The following is a 19,733-nucleotide window of genomic DNA, read 5'->3' as shown; positions in this document are numbered from 1 at the left end:
TCGAAGGACAAATGGAAATGAATATTAGTTCGTATACTGTATGAATGCATACAAACACTAAGTTAACTTGTCGTTTTTATGAAGCTGAGCTTTTTCTTCATTTGGAGTTGCAGGAAAGTGCTAATTTGTATTTCAGACTTTCATCCAGCCTTTCTGGATCACTGCTGGAATCAATGAATAAATACACAGCACTGCCTCCATTTCACCTTGTTTAAAGTGCTGTCTTTCCATATTGTGCTTAATTGCAATTTTCTCCTGTCTGTGTTTTACATTAATGATCAATGGGTGGTTCTCTGCTGAGTCAGTGGAAATACAATCGTTTGTTGGCTGAGGTCAACTTTCAGGTCATCACTACGGGCATTCAGGTGTAACGTTATGCTTTTAAATCTAATTGGAGGTTTTGCAGAGGCGGAGCAGCAGAAGGCAGATATCTGGGAACAGAATTCAAGTGGAGAGGAGTTGATAACTTGCTGATAACCGTAGTTTAATAATAAAATTATAACAATTCGTATTTGGTGGATACAATAAGCATTCAGAAAAGGTACATGTGATTGGATGCTTGTTTTTTTAAGAAATACATGCACATACTTAAAAACACCTAAGCATAATTTATAAAATATATTTGTTCAATTCAATTGTGGAATTAAAATACATTTAAATGGACCAAACTAAAAGTAAAAACTAAGTCATTTGAAATGTACTTTCAGTAAACAGCACTGACATTTTCTTTTAAAAAGGGAAACCTCTACATCACACCACAGAGTAGATTTCTTTTAGCATCACAGAAATGTTTGAACAATATGTCAAGTTAAATGCTCTTCCCAAATAATATTAAAATAGACAGAAAACTTTTATTTTTTGAAAGCCATTAAATATCTGCTATAGAGAAATAACAGATCGCAGAATGTCCAAATTGACCAATCAGAATTGAGTATTCAACAAAGCTGTGTAGTAATTATAAAATAAACTCCAGTGTGAAAACATAGGCCTATATGAAAGCAATGAGAGACTGTACAGTCATACACACCCCGTTGCCTAGTCAACTCAGTGATAGTTGGCAGTCTCATCTGTCGAGAAGGTTCAGTGAGTTTGATTTACTCACCTGTCTGAATGTCATTTTGAGAAACTTGAGCACCGAAAAGTCCTCCCGAGTCTGCTCGACTTCCCTGCTGGTTCATTGTCGAAGGATAATATAACCGTAAACTGTTTATAACTAGTCTACTAACACTCTCTGTTTTACAAAGCCCAGGAGTTTCCAGAGGGATACAAAAATATTAATTTGGCAAACAAAATGTATGGCATGGCCTAAATGTAAGTACTTCATACCCATGTTTCGGTCAATTGTGCACACCAAATGTGTATAAAGCGATACTATACCAGACCAGCCTTTTTTCCCAAATGAAGTACAGTGCACCTGCTTAAGTATTGGTATTATTATTATGCAAGGGTTACACAGGTTGCTAGCTCATGAAGATGTAAATTATCCTGGAAAGAGATAACCAGTTGTGGAAATACTTCATCATCATCATCATCTACATAACGATATAATCCTCAAGCTCTCAATGTCTTCGCTAATTGCCTTTTATCAACAATAATCCATTGCAGAGCTAATGTTGTCAACATGTCTCGTTAACTCGTCCACGGCTAATGTAAAGCTTAATTAAAAGGCTTCTATTTATTGCCAACTAAAACTAAAGACATGTGTCTTAAGCAAGTGGTGGATGGAATCAAAACATGGGAACACTTCAATTAAATGTAGGTAACGAATGAGTGTATATCTTGTTGCCACAGTTAGTCAATCATTAGTTCAGCATTCATATGTTTTTTTCTTTCTATGGCCACTCCCAGTCTCAGTACTGCTTCAATGCGCACCTAAAATAAAATAAGGATTTGCAGTCAGGACGGTGGGGATTATTTTCAAGAACAGCACCTTACTGAAGCAAAAAGTTCCCCATGGTGTCACTGTTGGAGGATCCACTATTAGCACTTTAGCATTTTGCCAGGTCCATGGGTGGCATGTGGTGGGAGGGGTAATTTTGGTCACAGAGTGTGGCTGTTGGGTTGTGCATTCGTTTTTTTTTAACCATGCAGACATACAATAATGCTGTGCCAATAACTACAGTATATAATTTGACAGTTGTGAAGTCATTTTTTTTTGTGCAATCCATGATTTGACGTGGTTTGAAAAAAAAGCTTTACCTTGCAAGGTCTCGAAGTGTGTGCCTGATGTGCGTTTTTGTCAACTTGAATTCAGTTAAAGAGGACCTATCATGCAAAATACACTCTTGTATGTCTTTTATACATGTATATGTGTCCCCGGTGTGCCAGGGAACTCACTAAGTGTCAGAAAATACAACCCTCTCTCTTTTCCTCTATACCCAAATAAAAAATAAAAAGGGGCAGTAACAGATCTGATACAGACTGATCCAGATTTGAATTATTTTCTACGTCACAAAAGGGGTGCTCCGCTTAGTGTTCCATTCTCCACCTATCAGGGGAATGAGAGGTTGGGCCACGGCCGGCCATTGCCGCTCGAAAGTGCTGGAGACGCTGTAGTACATATGCCAGGCCTGTCAGTGGCGCTGTAGTCTGCCACAAAAGCAGCGAAGAAGACTTCCCTTGCATGGTTGCCATGGTTGCCCTTTTGTTTATTCTCCGCTGTGGCTCTTTTTCTCCCTCACCGAGGCAAGCGTTTGCGCCTCCTGCTGAAATATCATGCTGAAATGAATAATGACTCTATATAATCATATGTAAGGGATAATGGGCAGCGACGCGGTCATTATGGGGAAAAGAACACCGACAGGCTGATCAGGAACCCGGCGCGAAGCGGAGCGATCTAGATCGGCATGAAGGTGTTATTTTCCCCATAATGACCAAGTCGCTGCACATTATCCCGCTTATTACATGGCCACATTCTCAACAAAGTAACAACATGACTCCCAATATTAATTTAAATGCTTTTACGGATTTAGAAAATTATTTTAATGATTTAAAAAATAGTTGTATTGATTTAAATTTACATGCATCCGCTAAGAAAAATTGTCCGTTGTTACTGTTTGAACTAACGTAGCAATGGCAGGAACTGCTTCGATAGAGTTTTTGAGGAGCTTTTTGATTACAGATTTGAATACATCGTTGCTCGCTTTAAAAGTAGCACAATTCATTATGTCAAACCTTGGAAAGTATCTAGATATCCCTAGCCTAATGCCAAAGTAACTGGCAACTGAATATGTGTCGCCGTTTGACGTCTATGTCTGGACCGCTGCGTAAAAAGGAGGGTTTCTGCCCCGTTACTTCTCTTCTTACTTCTATAAGAATAAAACACGGAGGACGGAGATCTCTTTTTCTCCCCCTCTTCTGAGAGCCCAGCAGCTGATCTCAAAGCACGCTCCTGCAGGGGGGCGTGGTCAGCTCCAGCTCACAGAATCAGCCCCTGCAAAAACAGTGCTCGAAAGAGCAAATAGAGCGAAATGAGGCATGGCTAAAATGCAGGACCTGTTTGGTATTTTGAAAAAAAACCTATATTTATATACTTTATATAGGTATGGCCCTACAATACATTGTTCAAATATAGCATGATATGTCCCCTTTAATTTGCCAGTTTTGGAATGAGCTAATCACACCGTAATCTTAAAAGCAGTTTATCAAGCTCAACTTGGCCTTTACCCAAAGAATAATAAAGAGGTATTTACTCCTAACACTTGCATTACTAAAACTGAAGCAGAATACGAAAGTATCTTTACCTGACTGCTGATACATTCTTAAATTGACCATCATAGCCTTACACTGGAAAATCGTAAATAAATATGTAGCTAACCTATTTTGACAGTAAGATGGACTAAATAACGTTGAAAAACTAAAATGTACTCAGTATTCTGATAGCAATCTAGTATATTGCATAGATAGAGGCAGACTATAAATCGGTGGTTGACCAAATATACAAATGATTGGAAAACATGAATAATATATTGTTGTCTTCATCCTTGAGATCAAATAAACTGATCCCATATTATATGCATGCATTATTCAGCTAGCTTGTTAAAAACTCATGAACGTGCACACAGAGAATGGCCAAAGTGTGCACTGCTACCTCCTGCAAAATCACACCTATCTAGACTTTGTTCAAGTACCTGAAGTGAATGCGTTTCGTTTCTTGCACCCCTGTACCTGTTTTTCTCCCCACTATATGCAGCCCATTATCCTCTGGCAAGTTGTTTTCTTGCAGTAGAATTCATCTTTGCTTCATAGTTGTAACCGTTTTGTGCAGAATCAATGGTCTTATCATAAGTTTGCAGATATTGAAAAGGTTAATTAAGCAAAGCAGCATAAGTCAGGCACTATCTAAGTTAACACAATGTGATGCTATAAAAAAAAATCTGGACCTATTCAATTATAAAATCTCTTAAAAAATCAGCCTCATGTATAATAATAGCATACTTTTTTCTGTATGCTAATGTGTATGCCCCATTTTTTACGTTGGAATATGTAATATATTGGCGATAATTAACATTTGTGATTTGCCCCCTGGCATCGCTTCAGAAAAGTTTCTCTTTTTTTATAAATATTCAATAGTGTCTTCATCAGTCTTTGTACTCTTGCCACTGCCTGAAACCTCCAACTCATTGGCGCTTCAAGGACTGCTTCTTCATGTTCAGCACTTTTAAAGCCATTTGATTTCCTGTCAGATCTGATTCCATTGTACAAGGTATAAAATACAGTGTAGGGGCTGGTTATCTTTAATCAAGATAATAAATACAAATATCTCCCAAAATAATGTGGCAGTTATTTATTGATATTCACCACTCCTGCTTTACTCATTTATCAAGCAATAGAAGTAGGAAATAGGTGGCCAGGTTTGAGGCGAGGAAGGTTAATTTGCATGACTGGAGAGAGTGACTTTAATTCCCTTGCTGTTAACACCAAAGTGCTGGTTGGTGACAAAAGGAGTATTGAATAGATGCGTTTAATTTAACTGCTGCGATTAGAAAATCAGAGAGCTTCATGTGGGCTAAACTGTGACGACTGCAAAAAAAGCGTCACACCTGAACACACACAAATTCTTCAAAGATTATTCACCAAATGCTGCCAAATCAGGCAGCTCTGAAACGTATATATTTGATGAATATTGTCAGGGTACTATATCATTGAAAGTAGGAATGTTATTGTAAATTCAAACCAAACCTTATACAGTTTTATAAACATCTTACGTTCTCAGAAAATAAAATATTCTTCCTGAGTCTTTGATTTTTCTGCAGTTGTAAATGGTTAATCTCTATTATTTTCTCTTTATGGTGACAGCATGAGCTATACTGCTCAATGTCAAAATGGAGTGGTGTGAAAGGATATTTTTCACTGTTGGCCTTTTGCCCTCATAAAGAATTGATATGCCCCGCTGGAATCAATGGAATTTATTTCAACTCGGTTCTCCGTGAGTAACCTTTTGATAACCCGGGCAAGACTGAGAAGTAGGGCTAGTAGTTCTTCTGAAAAAATGAAAAGGTTAATGATAAACCATTCTTTTTTTTATACAAGACAGTCATTGTTTGTTGCCTCTCTTTCCTTCAATGGGGAGCTTCTAGATCATTCCAGCCAGCCAAGGAGGAAGGAAGAGTCCAACAGATCCCAGTATACACACCAGGACAAACATCCAGAGGAATATCCTGTCAATGACCATGGCCACATACTTCCAGTCCTCTTTCACCTAGCAGAGGAAAGAGACACAGCAGAGAGGGGACATTTCTATTTCCACACCACACAATCTCTCTATTTTTTTTTCTTCCAGATGTCAGTTTTTACCCTTGATGATTTCTCGAATGGCAGATTTTTTCATTATGAGGCACCTATCGCCTAAAGGTCAGTCAATTTTGGCTCGTCTCTTGATGAAAAATTCAAGGTCAAATTCAAGTGGTCCCATTGTCCCAAAGACGGGGGTTCTCTGGCTAGATAAAGACAGTGTATTGTAGTACTAACAATGGCTGGTGTCACTGAATACAATACCTTTTTTATTTAAAGTTTGGTATGATTGGTATGACTCCAACCTCCAATCTTCTCAAGAGACTCAACAATGAACACTGAATCAGAACTGTATGGACAAAAGCCTTTTGCTGCTTCCTTATCAAAATCAATTTGAACTGATAAGCATTTAAAATAAATAAAGATGAGTAATGTAACTATTTACATTGTCATCACCAGAGAACTACAGTATTAACAACCAGCTCTTAATTATTTGATGAACACTGGCTCAGGGAAATTCTCAATTATGTTATGCAAGTTAGTTTTGTAACAATTTGCAAACTTGAAGATTGTGCTCGTATTTCATTTCTACACAATTGCGGATATAATATATATAATAATATCCTCTTTTTTTCCCAGCAAATCTCTGGGGACAGCCCTAATGTATGTGCTCAGGAGATTGCACTTTCTATAAATAGCTACAAATAGTGTGTATATTTTTTTGAATTATAAGCATTACATTAACATTTAGAAACCTTTATATGTTTAACAAGATTTTACATGATTACTTAAATGAAGATGATTTCAACTCACTGAAAAATCTTCATCCTCTGCCCTGAGATGATCAGCGACGTACTGAACTCCCTCTATGGCCCGCTGCATGGCTGGGGAAATGATCAGACCCAGGGTCTGTTGGCTACACATGTCTTTAACGGGCTCCACTCTGAGGGGTTCTGTTGGTTGATCTGTGGCAGGCTGTTTCTTCACCCAGCCTGCGATTCCCATGATTCCTGGTCCTTCATCGTGCAGACAGCAGTACTGGAAGCTGCTGGAGCGACATCGATGGCCAGCTTTCTGAGGAAGCTCCTTCTGTTGGTCAGACATCTGCTCTGCGCTGTGGGAACGACCATTTGGGGCCATTGTGTGTATTTCTTCCCTGGATAGGCTACGGAGTGGGCACATTGGTAAAGTAAGGGGTAAGGACGTATGGGAAGAAGACGAGGTGGCAGAGTTGAGAACCCGTAGGGGTTGTTTCTCAGAGAGAACCGAATACTGTCCAGATCCAGGGCGGGAGAAAAGGTTGGCCTTCATTGGGTGATCATTCCCGTTGTGGTTCTCAAGAGGGGAAGAGGGTGGGGAGGGTGAGCACACATGGATGCTTGGACTGTCGGATGGAGTCTTTGGAAGGGTATCGTTTACCTGGCTCATCTGTCTTAACCCCGTCTCTAACCCTGTCCAATAGGCCAGAGAGTTGCCCGTTGCAGATATGGTGGTTGGACGGTGCATCATCTCGATGAGCTTCTTGCAGTTCTGCTTGGCGGTGCCAGGCGGACGCTTCATGAAGAGGACTCGAGGCACCATGTCCAAGAATACTCTCCGCACCCAATGAGGCATGCCGTGGGTTTGTGGGGACCGGTGATGAACGTTTAACACAAAGACAGTTATTACGATGGAAAGCGTGACAAAGACCATGGTGAACAGAAGGTATTCCCCAATTAATGGAATCACCAGCGATGTGGACGGTATAATCTCTGTGATCAGCAGGAGGAATACAGTTAGGGACAGTAAGACGGAGATACACAAGGTGATCTTCTCTCCGCATTGCGATGGCAAATAAAACACCAGCACAGTCAAACAGGAGATAAGAAGACAGGGGATGATGAGGTTAATGGTGTAGAACAACGGAAGCCTCCGGATTATGAAGTAGTAAGTGATGTCCGCGTAGATCTCCATGCAGCACTCGTACTTTTTGGTATTGTACTTGCCCACTGCGTTGATAATGACCCACTCCCCGCTTTCCCAGTAGTCCATCTGATCCACATCACTGGCCATGCTGATCAGATCGATCTTGGAGCGGTCGTAGGTCCACGACCCAAACTTCATCTTGCAGCTTTGCTGGTCAAATGGGAAAAATGTGACGTCTATGCTGCACGAAGACTTGTAAATGGCCGGTGGCATCCACTTTATCCGACCATCATGGAACAGGTGGGCCTTCGTGAGGTGAGTTACCGCAAAGTCGCCATCAGCGCTGCACATAAGAGGGGAGGAAAGTGGATTTAAAAAAAAAAAAAATCTTTATTAAAATCTTATTCCTGGCCAAGTTCTTCAAGCTATACATTTCAGAGGACTTAAAGTGGACCGTGAATCTTACATTAAAATGTTCTTGTTTGCAAACACACAACTTAGAACAATTATAGAACTTTTTTAGTCCTAAAGAAAATTCCGTAAATACTTAATTCGAGCTTGACTTTAAGTAACTACATGCTAAATGTTTTTTTTTTTTTTGAATAATTAACATAAGAAATAATGAAACCTTCTGTGCAAAGCATATAAATATACGTTTTATAGACCTGATGTTTAAAAAAAATTATAGCAGAACATAAAAGGAGACTAAAGTACTATGATTTTGTACATGTCTGAACATAGGATGTGCAGTGCTGTGCAATTTAGAATACAAGGAAAAAAAGAAATTTGGCGCAATAAATTGTTTTTGGTGCCAAAGATAAAATACTGAAAGCAGGGGATGTAATCTCTGAAGACGGTCATGGGGACAGCTGCCCCATCCTGCTCTCTGCTCTCCCGCCTCTGTAGTCTGATCCATCTTTGTTAGAACCCTCTCATTACACACCTGAGGCTCACCCATTACTTCTCGCTCAGCTCATCTTCTAACCTATTCGTCTGTCCACATTGTTGCCAATATCTTCAGCAAATCGAGATTAGTTTGGCCTGTATGTGTTTTAGACATATGCTTGCCCAGCCTCCTGGGTTCTTTCTTTTTGCCAAATGTAAAATTGTGTTTTTGACGTAGAAAACGACCACTTAAGGGTCAATGTAGTCTCACAAAGTAATGCAATAAAGTGTATTCAGTTATATTGCTGTATTTATAGTTTCAAGGCCTAAATTCAGGACTACACCAACGTCAGCATTTTACCAACAAAACAATATATCAGATATAAGAAAATAGTTGACTTTGTCAATATTTAGTCTATATCTTCAGTAGGATTTGAAATCAGATATCTATAACTCCTTCTGAACATTTAGTTTCTCATGTCTAAGAAAGCTGAACAATTAGTAAATTGAAAAAGGTTGAAGAAAATGTGTTTGTTAAAGAGGCCCTATTATGCTTTTTGGGGTTTTCCTTTCCTGTAGTGTGTCATATAGGTTTGTGTGCATGTTTGGTCTGCAAAGCCTAACATCCCAAAGTTCTCTCCAGAGGGCGTTCATCTCCCACACACTCCCCCCCTGCCTGAAACGCCTCCATTGGAATCCTTTGTTTACTTTCGTAACATAGTGACATCACTATGCAACATTTGAGATTTTATAGGCTAGTGCTCCAAGATATTATACGTGATAGAAATGTTCCAACCCTTAGCCTAAGTGGTTCACCAATAACAATAGAGCCGTCCAGCTAACCAATCAGAGCAGACTGGGCTCTGGTTTCTGAATGAGTGTGCAAAGAGGTGCTGCAGACCGATAAAGAGCTTTTTGAACATTAAAGCATCTAAACATGTCACAGATAAGGCACAAAATACAAATATTAACCTCAAAATCAGCATAATATTTCCTCTCATTTTGTTAGTCATCCTCTTATATGAAGAATTTACAAATATGATATTATATTAAATGTGCTTACAATGAAGTTGCAATGCGCTAACTGAGCCTTGGTTCATATTTGTAAAACGATGTGAATATAATGATACAGTTTTTCATATCCATTGATCTGTGGAGTGAAATAAATACAGATCTACCTGAGGCACGAACATGGATACTTTTAATCTGAGGCCCTTTGAAAACCATCCAAATTAAATGTCATCGTCTAATTTTTAGCCTAATGTAATGCTTTGTGTGATGTTTCGAGCGTAGTTTGTAACCACATCCATTAAGGCTGACCTTGTCCATTTATTCTGGCTAAACAACATTGGCAATGGACAGTTTGGCACCACAACAAAATCTTCTCTTCCATCTGTTGGAACTAAATCATCAAAATGCAAACATTTGTTGCTATATATTACCGGTAATAGATAGCAGAATCCTCTTTACATAACAACGAGCTATTGACACGTCCTTACTTGTTGTAGAGGACAATGTCTGGCCTCCAGATGATTTCGGAGGGAATCCGGATGGAGGTGACGTTTTCGTATTCCTCCGGGTTCCAGCTGAGTTTGTAATCATCCCATTCCTGTTCGAAAATATTTGTAATTTACTGTAGTTTTATATTTGAATGTATCTTTAGCATGCGTTTTATATTTCAATATGACCTACTTGCTTGACCCAGACATTTGTGGTCATCATCTGGTTCTTCTCATCCTAAAAAGGAAGAGAACATTATTTTGGCATTCATCTTCTTTAAATTTGGAATTGTATGTCTGGACATCATCCTCGCATAGGTCTTTGAACATATTGATATTTCTATAGCACAAATCAGCAACACGGCCTTCTTTTTATAAAGATATTATTATTATTGAGTTGTGTAATACACTGGGAAAAAACACATTCTTCAGCCCTTTGTGCACAAACGCCCTCACTGCACTGTGTCTGTTGCTTTGCTGCAACTTCTGGCATCTCCAGCTTTTTCCCAGCAACATCTAACACACAGCAGTCTGTGTGAACCCACTGTTGGAGAAGACACCTTCACCAAGAGCTGACTGTCAGGCATGTGGATTATGTTCTATCAACTAATTGTGTGTCAAAACGTATAGAATCATTGCCAAAGCCTGCAGGCTGCACATATTGAAGCTGCACCAGGCATTTTTGCATGGCTCACAGCAGTTTAAAGTGTTTAAAACAGTTTGTACCTAAGTCAACAGAAACCCTTTACCATAATAATGTCTGTAATGCAGCGATAAGACAAGAATGAATGAAAATGTTTTTTTGTTTAGACCAACGGTGGCTGGATTTGAATATTTACTGCCAGTGTTAGCATACTTGACAACTGAATTTAATTTGGGAAAATAATTCAATCTATTCTGTTGTGGTTTTCATATCCGCTGATAAGCGATCTGTATTTAGATTTATCTCTCTTAGCTTTGAGCTGGTTGCCATTATGAATCATAATGAATATAAAACATGAGACGGATAGAGTACAATTGAAATGTATCGTTTACTCAGCTGCAATGCACCGACATCATGACATTCATAACACTAAATCCAATTTTATAAGGCCACACAGCTTCTGAAGTGATATTTGCAGGTACGTTTATATGTTTTATATATGCTGCATTTGATCAGTTTATTGGCTATTCACCATGCAAACTGGCATTAACAGTGCACATTTTTGTACGCATGTTTGGTGGCTCGTTCCACAAGCTGAGGTGTGAGACAAGATGTGTGTTTATGTTTGTGAGTTGGATTATAAGGAGACTTTAGCAGGAAAGCTAATATCAGAGGTCTTTGGCTCTGGTGTTGTGTGACAGCCTTCTGTCTTGATGTTGTAGTGGTGCCTATGATAGAACTGTGAAGCAGCTTTCTAAAGAAATTAAAAAGGAACCAATGCAAAACCAATCAGCCAAGTTGCAGTTAACATCCATGTCCAAATTGTAATCTTAAGGTATTTGTATGTAATTTTCATAAACAGCAATTCAATTAATAAGTTGTGGCAAAAAATGTGTGCTGCCAAATTAATCTTGACATTTGACCGCCAAATTCAGGTCGGATCTTTCAAATCAGTTCATCCTTGAGTCCAACTGGACGTTCGTGCCAAATAAAAAGATATTTCCTCAAGGCCTTCACAAGAATGGGTCAGACAGACGGACATACAAACCAAAAACATAATGCCTCCGGCCATGGCTGTTTCAGCATTAACATTTAATTTTCAAAATGTTTCTTCCTGATTTTTTCCTCAGAGAAGACCACAAGACAATATTTAAACAGAGCAGATATGAATTCTAATAAGTAAAAGAAGGAAACTTTTTAAAATATCAGTTGGACCTTAAAACTGGTATCCGGTGTTTCACTATTGATTGCACTTAGCAATGCCGTGTGGTTTTACTCACCACATCGATCAGCTGGGCGATGGACAGTCCAAAGTGGACGAGCACTGCGTCAGTTGTGTTTTTCACAGGCCTGGACAGCTTATTGTAACTTGCAAACAAATCATGGAGAAGTCGCTCCTCGCCTTGAGCCCAAAGTCCAACTTGGGAAAAAGCTAAGGGGAGAGAAGAAGAGATTAAACCCACAAGGAAAGCTCTGTGGCTTCTCCTTTAAATGTGCCATTTAATACCTTTGCTTAAGACTGAATGTCATTGTACATGCATCAGATAACATTGTTCCTCCTTTGTGCCCAATCATGACAACGCCTATAGACTTTTTTTGCACATTTAGACTTAAACCTTCATTTCAAATGCATAAGATTAATACTGGGTATATTTTCAAGCATGTACAATACATTTGTCTATAATGGATTTAGCTGATCCTTGCCACCACCAAGAATTCACTGTACAGAGTGTAATCTGAAAGGAGGGTGACCTCTATTATACAGGTGGCGTATGGTTACAAGAGACCGTATCTGCTGAGAGATGAGGGGGGTGGGGGGGGGGGGGGTGGCGGGAGATGCCAGCAGAGCAGGTCTGAGGACATCCGTTGCGTCTCGGAACAGACGTGCAGATGGAGGGATCTGTGCAGATGGAGGGATCTGTCCAGACGTCTCACTAGCCCCCCCCCCCTCTCTTACTCTCCTCTGCCATGGAGCAACTCAACCCCCCCCACACTGAGGATGACCTAACAAGGTCTGGGAACAATTTAGGAGATGAGGAGCGTCTCTAAACTACCATAGCACAGTGTCCTTTGTATTCTGATCTTTTGTTTCATATTCAATAAGGCATTTTTTCCATTTTGGATACTGTGCTTTTGTAAAGTAAATTCATCAAAGGCTGGGATTTGATTTCACCAGCCTCACTGAAAGTACATTATGCCATGCATATTTCGATGTCCTTCTTCTGTGGAGATATACTGTATATGTATTATATATATTGCATATATAGTCATGCATATGCAAGGAAGAGTCTTGATTCATCTATGCGTCTACCTATGTTCGTCAGAGGTGCTCTGTTGTTCCATTTGTGTTCCTAAATCAGGGACAGCGGTATTGTTGTCATGCTGTCGGACTTCCTCTCGGGTTCTCCTATGCTATCAATCAAAGCTGATGGACTGTCCTTCAGTTGCCTGAAAACTGGCACCCTCTGTTTCTAAAGGCTTGGGATCAATAACTTATTAAACGGATACATTTTTTTACTTTCTTTACGTGTCGAGCCGCTCAACAACCTTGAAACGTCACTGGGTTTTTCAGATGAAAAAAAATAGACAGGGGTATCTTTGTTTCATCACATCAGCCGCAGAGTGATATCTGTTGAATGCCACTAATATTCAATAAAACGGGGACGCTTCAATAGATTCTAAAGCAGCGTGGCAACTAATGGGTTTAGGTGAGGGGAGCTTGCAGGGTCTCATGACTTTGACAGCTTGCGGGTCAGAGCGGTGATGTGTGCGGGAGAAGGCAGGTAAGTGTTGGATGAGTTTACTTCTGGACAATGTGCTCTACAGGACACTATGAATAGGTCTGGTACCGACTGTGATGTACCGGTCACTCAGACAGCTGGGATGTTCAGGTTTCTCTATTCTGTCACATCATGACTCAACTTTATTTTTTCTATTTCAGTGAGAACATCCAGATTGTTTACTCTAAAACAATTACTTTCCCTTGGATGCTTCTCTATGGTATCTGTTCTGAAGTGTATTAATGCATATGATGAACAAAAAAGGAAACTAATAATGTTAGTCATCTGAAAAAAGTCTTGTTGAAAAAGCAAATATCCTTCTCCAGTTAGGTGTACTTTCTGAAATGTTCACACCAAAGACAAGCCATTACATTGTCAGATCTGCCAGTTCTGTCCTCATAAGATAAATGTTCTCTAGTTGGCCACATTTTGGAGTTTAAGCAAATATCACTGAACAGACAAAAATATCGTTACCAAGTCACTAAGCAACAGTTTCTAACTCCTTGTCCAATCAAAACAGCAACGTTTTTGTGAATTGAAGGTTGTGTGGCCTTTCAGAAATAATAAATCAAGGTTTTGTAATGCAACATTGGGACTGGAGCAGATAAATTGTGCATGATCATTGGAATCGAGAGGGTGGTGGGCTGAACCTTGCATTTAAATTGTATTTAAATAAATTAAATCCTCCTTGTTTATATTTTCTTTAGACTTTATTTTCTTACTAAAAACAACATTATCTCCAACAAAAGTTCCTCGACAATTAAACTGCACTCTCAAATACTTTTTTCTGGAAACACATTTTCTCCTGGATTACCGTTCAAATCACTTAATTAACGGCGTAATTGAGACAAAGAGCAAGCAAGACAAAACAACACAACTACTCAGTTATGTTTAGGTAACACAACTGGTACTTTAAGGTTGGTTAGAGATCATGATTTGACTTATAATAATCATGTTCGTTGCATTATTGAACTGACTGATTTTCATTGAAATAACTGCACATAGATTTTTTGTTTCATTTGGGACTCGAAGCAGCGGTCTGCCGGAAAAGCTCCATTGTTCTGTTTACCCATCCCTCTATCAATACTGACCAGACTACGAAAAGTAACGAGAGAAAATAAATGTATCTTCTAATGTGACTGACATTAAAGGACAGTGAGGAAATCTCTGTGTTGTAACAGACATTTTCTGAAACAAGGCTGCAAAGTAAATATTCATTGCATAAACACATTTCAAAGAAATTCAGGAAATAAAACCACTATTATCCATGGTTAATAGGGATGTAACGATATATCGAATATTGCGATAAATAAATGTCTCAATACCGTTGTGAGAATGACTAAATCTACCGTGATTTTTATTTTTTAAAATCTTTATTTAACCAGATTTGTCCAACATGGCAGCAAGTAGGTTACAACATGAACATAAAACAACAGATAACACAAAAGGACTTTGTATTTACAGGGCTACATGTACATACCTAGAGACATTGAGAAGTACCAACAGTATATTTATATCTCGCCCTGTCAATAAGCCTCACCTTCTTGGCAAAAACTGTATTGTTTTTGAAGTGGTGGAGAGACAATGCAGTTTGACCCACTGCTGTCACCCATGACCAAAGCATATCTCTCTGTCACAGCAACATCAGTACCAAGCAAGAGAGTTCTTTCCACAGCAGGGGATATTGTAAACACCCAAACATCCCAGCTTCTACCTGGAAATGTGGACATGCTCATATTCCTAAAAGATAATCTTGATGATGCTGAGTGAGTGAGTTAGAGTTGAGTTACCTGATAAACCAAAGTAAAACTTGATTTATTTTATTGCAGGGTCTGATTATTATATTTTTGACACATTAAATACTACTATCTTACTAAAATGCTGTACAAATCAGATTTATTATTTAATAAAGAATTGTTTTTCAAGTAAAAAAAAGAAAAAATATTCACATTTTCTTTTTTCTTTCTTTTTCAATATCGCGATAAATATCGTACCGTCAGTTTTTGGTATCGTTACATCCCTAATGGTTCAACTTAAAAACAGGACATTATCTGGGATGGAGCACTGCAATATTTTTCTATTTTTCAAAATAGAATGAGTAAAAGTTCCCTGTTCTCCAAATATGAAGCACCCCCTCCCCAAAATAATCGTCACATAGTCCCTTAGGTTGTTAGAGACAAGTGGAAGAACTGTCAGAGGATTCAAATATTTACCTTCTGAAGGGAGAATGAGGAAAAGTACGCTCAAACATTTGTATAAATCCATAGTGAGCTCCCCCCAACTTCTGCTGGATGTCATTCCCGATGGTGGGTTATCAGTCCGTCAGGAGGTTCGGATCAGGGTAAACAGCCAGATGGGGGGGGGGTCATGTCTCAGCTGAGGGCCTGGTGCTCCACCTCGCTCCATTCCTCCATCTCTTCAGTGTGCCGAACGAAGGACCACGGATTCCCCAGATCCAACACTTAGAAGTCCCTCCTCGTTCCACAGGAATCCTTCATCCAAGTGTGGCTTCTCCCTCTCTTCTCCACCCTCCCAGTCTACACCACTCCCTCCCTCGCCTCTCATCTCTCCGCCTCCTCGCCTCATCTCCCTTTCTCTCTCGCTCTGTCCAACACACATACACACACCTCATTTCTCTCTTTGGATTTCCCTCCCACTTATTTGCTTTTCTCCTTGTTCGAGTTTTCTATCCCTCCTTCACTTTTTTCCCCATGAACTTTCTTATGTGCAAGGGGAAAAAAGAGAATATATATACAGGCCAGCATATACTGTATACATGAGCAGTGTTGTGTGTGTTTGTCACTGTGTGTTTTTGCTGACCAGATATTAGTATGTGAGTGCAGCCTGCATGTTCATGTCTGTCAAAATCCAGTGTGGAAGAAGTGCCGTGAGTCATAGGACCTCTGGATACTCTCTTTCTGCGCTGTCTCCAAGGAGCATATTATCCCCCCTCTCCCTTTATCTTACCCCCCCCTACTTTTCTCTTTTAAACCCCCCCCGCCCCCTCCCTGACCCTCACCTGCTGTACATTTTTCTCCCATCATAATGCCTTACACACGGACAGAGTTTTCCCTTTCTCTGCCACCACTCCATGCTTCACGGCCAGTCTTCTTTACAGCTTGTATACGTCAGCAGGGCTCAGTGCCAGGGCTGGCCATCTATTGAGACACTTACATTTGCTTGAGGTTTGTTTACTGCTGTCGCACATAATTTTACATTTCACCAGCAATGCCAAAATGTCATGTTTTGCTAACACAAAGCAAAAGGGAACATCCAGATTCACTTAAAAAAAACCTTGACTCGAGAGTCATGTTTACTTAAGATTGGAAGAAGACGTATTTTGCCTGTGTTACATGAGAGAGTGCAACAAAAAGCGCGCCTGGTGGAGATATATTTTGTCAGATGCACATCTTTCAATAAACTCACAGAGCCCACAGAGAAAAGCCCCCGCAGTGTACACATTGATTTTTTCTAATCAAAGACACGGCTCTCTTGATCCGATGATGACTAACAGTGACTTGACAGATGATGAGATTCTCACCGGTGTGCCGCCACATCGCAGATGTACGTTTTTAACCATTAGAGATTCGAGAGCTGATTACTTAGTTGGCTGACAGGAGTCCAACAGCAATTTCTAAAGTGGGACAACGCAGCAGCATGGGGGCCACCGGAAGAACATTCACTTTAAGTACAGGGCAGGGTTCAAATATAGGCCAAATAGAGCCTGGTGGCTGTCACATACTACACATTATTTTATCTCACACCCACATATAGACACATATAAGCTCCCTCTGTGGTCACCTCAGCTGAGAAAGACCTACCATCTGTGTATGCGATCCTATGGCTGTATTCCTCTCTTTTAACAGCTTCCTTAATAATTCAACAAAAATCCTGATATGGGAAAGGATTTTTTGAACCCAATGCAAGCCTCTGCTTCAGATTGTTTCAACCAAAACACAATTGCTGACCCTTTTTGTAAGGGGCAGAGATGCATGGCTGCTATATAAAAATTCCTGAGGTTAACAATCGGGGAAAAAAGCTACAATGAGTGCATTTACATACAGTTGCAAGAAAAAGTATGTGAACCCTTTGGAATTACCTGGATTTCTACATAAATTGGTCATAAAATGGAGGAAGCCACTGCTGTCCAGAAAAAACATTGCTGCACGTTTGAAGTTTGCAAAAGAGCACCTGGATGTTCCACAGCACTACTGGCAAAATATTCTGTGGACAGATGAAACCAAAGTTGAGTTGTTTGGAAGGAACACACAACGCTATGTGTGGAGAAAAAAAGGCACAGCACACCAACATCAAAACCTCATCCCAACTGTGAAGTATGGTGGAGGGAGCATCATGGTTTGGGGATGCTTTGCTGCCTCAGGGCCTGGACAGATTGCCATCATCGACGGAAAAATGAATTCTCAAGTTTATCAAGACATTTTGCTGGAGAACTTAAAGCCATCTGTCCACCAATTGGAGCTCAACAGAAAATGGGTGATGCAACAGGACAACGACCCAAAGCACAGAAGTAAATCAACAACAGAATGACTTCAACAGAAGAAAATACGCCTTCTGGAGTGGCCCAGTCAGAGTCCTGACCTCAACCCAATTGAGATGCTGTGGCATGACCTCAAGAGAGCGATTCACACCAGACATCCCAAGAATATTGCTGAACTGAAACAGTTTTGTAAAGAGGAATGGTCCAAAATTCCTCCTGACCGTTGTGCAGGTCTGATATGCAACTATAGGAAATGTTTGGTTGAGGTTATTGCTGCCAAAGGAGGGTCAACCAGTTATTACATCCAAGGGTTCACATACTTTTTCTTGACTTTTGCTATCACTCCCACAGTGACATAGCAACCCCTTGCACTGCTTTGTTCAACATATCACCTCACAACAGTTTGTATGATATCCAACATAAAGATTTTTTCTTTTTGAATTCCGTTTTCTACAACATGGAAAAGTAATAAACATGGAAATGTTTATTTTAACCCAGTACACAAAATATACTCTAAATATACTCTAAATAAGTTAACTTGTTTAGTGATCTTCTATCATCACTCACGATAGTTACGGTTATGTATAGTTATGGTGAATCATTTTTCTTTGGTATGAGAAGGAACACTAAATGAGAAAAGACGGTTTTCTTGTAGAGCTATATAGTTGTATGGTTATAATAAAGTGGAACACCACAGACTTGAGACTCAAAGGTTATTCAGACTTGAGTCACATTTGAATTCCAAAACACATTTAAATTAAAAATGTAGAACTCTTGCTTGACTTAAACAACAACAGGCGCGTTCACACCGCAGTACTTTTCCCACTTTTGTTCCGATATAGTTCCGAAATGTCGCGTTCACACCAAAAAGAGCCAGAACTCAAATTAGTTCATGAGAACCTTTTTTACCCCCTTTTTCTCTCTCTCTGCTAGAGAGCAGGTACTTTCGTGGTAGAAAAGGTTCCTATGTCTGATTGGCTGGGCGTGGCGGAATGCAAACCACGCCCAGTAAAACTCTGAAAAAGTTTTGTGAAGCCGCCATTTTATTATCCTCGCATTAGCATTATTAGCATTATTAGCATTAGCCCGGCGCAGAAACGCAGAGAGACTAACGCAGCATCCACACGGCAGCGTGCGTTGAAGCGTAACTTACGGCAACACAAAATAAAACATGGGAGCGGTGGAGATGAGGAGGTCTCGGCGTTCTGGCGATTTACTCGGAAGGCTTCAGTAGAAGCTGCTGTGAGTCCCAGCAGCTTCTACTGAAGCCAGTCCCCAACTGGGGACTTCCGGCCGGGGACTTCGGGTGGCAGTATACGCCGTGAAGTTGTTTGTGGCCTGCCAGTGAACCCAAAGCAGCAGAAGAAGAAGTGACATCAGCTGCTTCATTTGCCTAATCCTCCCCCAGGAACTTTTACACTTTTCCACGGGTGTGAACCCGATCTGTACTTAGGTCATGAGAACTAAAGAGTTCTCATGAACTAAGTTCTCATGAACCTTTGTGGGAAAAGTACTGCGGTGTGAAAGCGCTTAACCTCTCAACACTCCATTTGGGCTTTAGCCTTTGGCTTGAAATGAGCCGAGACTCTGCCAAACCTAGATTATTCATCGTGATAGTGTGATTCTGCTTATCATTTTGTTACTCATGGGGGAAAAAAGGCAAGATTGTTAGAGGGCAAAAACAAAACACAATGTACCCTCATAAGAAATACTATGCCTATGCTGCGTCAGTCTGTGCATGTCATTTTATATCCGAAAACTGAAAAGGACAAAGGTACAATTGAAGCAGA

The 19,733-nt window shown here is 40.0% G+C and overlaps 1 protein-coding gene across 2 annotated transcripts in view; it reads right to left on the bottom strand.

Annotated features, from left to right (window-relative positions):
* Nucleotides 1-4,811: 4,811 nt before the first annotated feature.
* The window catches only part of LOC307037227 (neuronal acetylcholine receptor subunit alpha-4-like), a 28,388-nt gene continuing 13,466 nt past the window's right edge, over nucleotides 4,812-19,733 (bottom strand). Inside the window, exons 1-6 of one of the 2 annotated variants that reach the window (XM_079678006.1) lie at nucleotides 15,659-15,932; nucleotides 11,946-12,097; nucleotides 10,216-10,260; nucleotides 10,023-10,132; nucleotides 6,547-7,981; nucleotides 4,812-5,701 (exon numbers count right to left, since the gene is read on the bottom strand). In XM_079678006.1, coding sequence (XP_079534132.1) covers nucleotides 5,576-5,701; nucleotides 6,547-7,981; nucleotides 10,023-10,132; nucleotides 10,216-10,260; nucleotides 11,946-12,097; nucleotides 15,659-15,743 — 1,953 coding nt within the window. In that variant the 5' untranslated portion in view covers nucleotides 15,744-15,932 and the 3' untranslated portion in view covers nucleotides 4,812-5,575. Of the gene's footprint in view, nucleotides 5,702-6,546; nucleotides 7,982-10,022; nucleotides 10,133-10,215; nucleotides 10,261-11,945; nucleotides 12,098-15,658; nucleotides 15,933-19,733 lie in introns of those variants that run through there. The other variant, XM_079678007.1, reaches the window with a different exon arrangement.

This window comes from Notothenia rossii, assembly GCF_949606895.1.
Source record: "Notothenia rossii genome assembly, chromosome: 4".
Taxonomy (NCBI): domain Eukaryota; kingdom Metazoa; phylum Chordata; class Actinopteri; order Perciformes; family Nototheniidae; genus Notothenia; species Notothenia rossii.
This window is presented reverse-complemented; position numbering and strand designations above follow the sequence as displayed.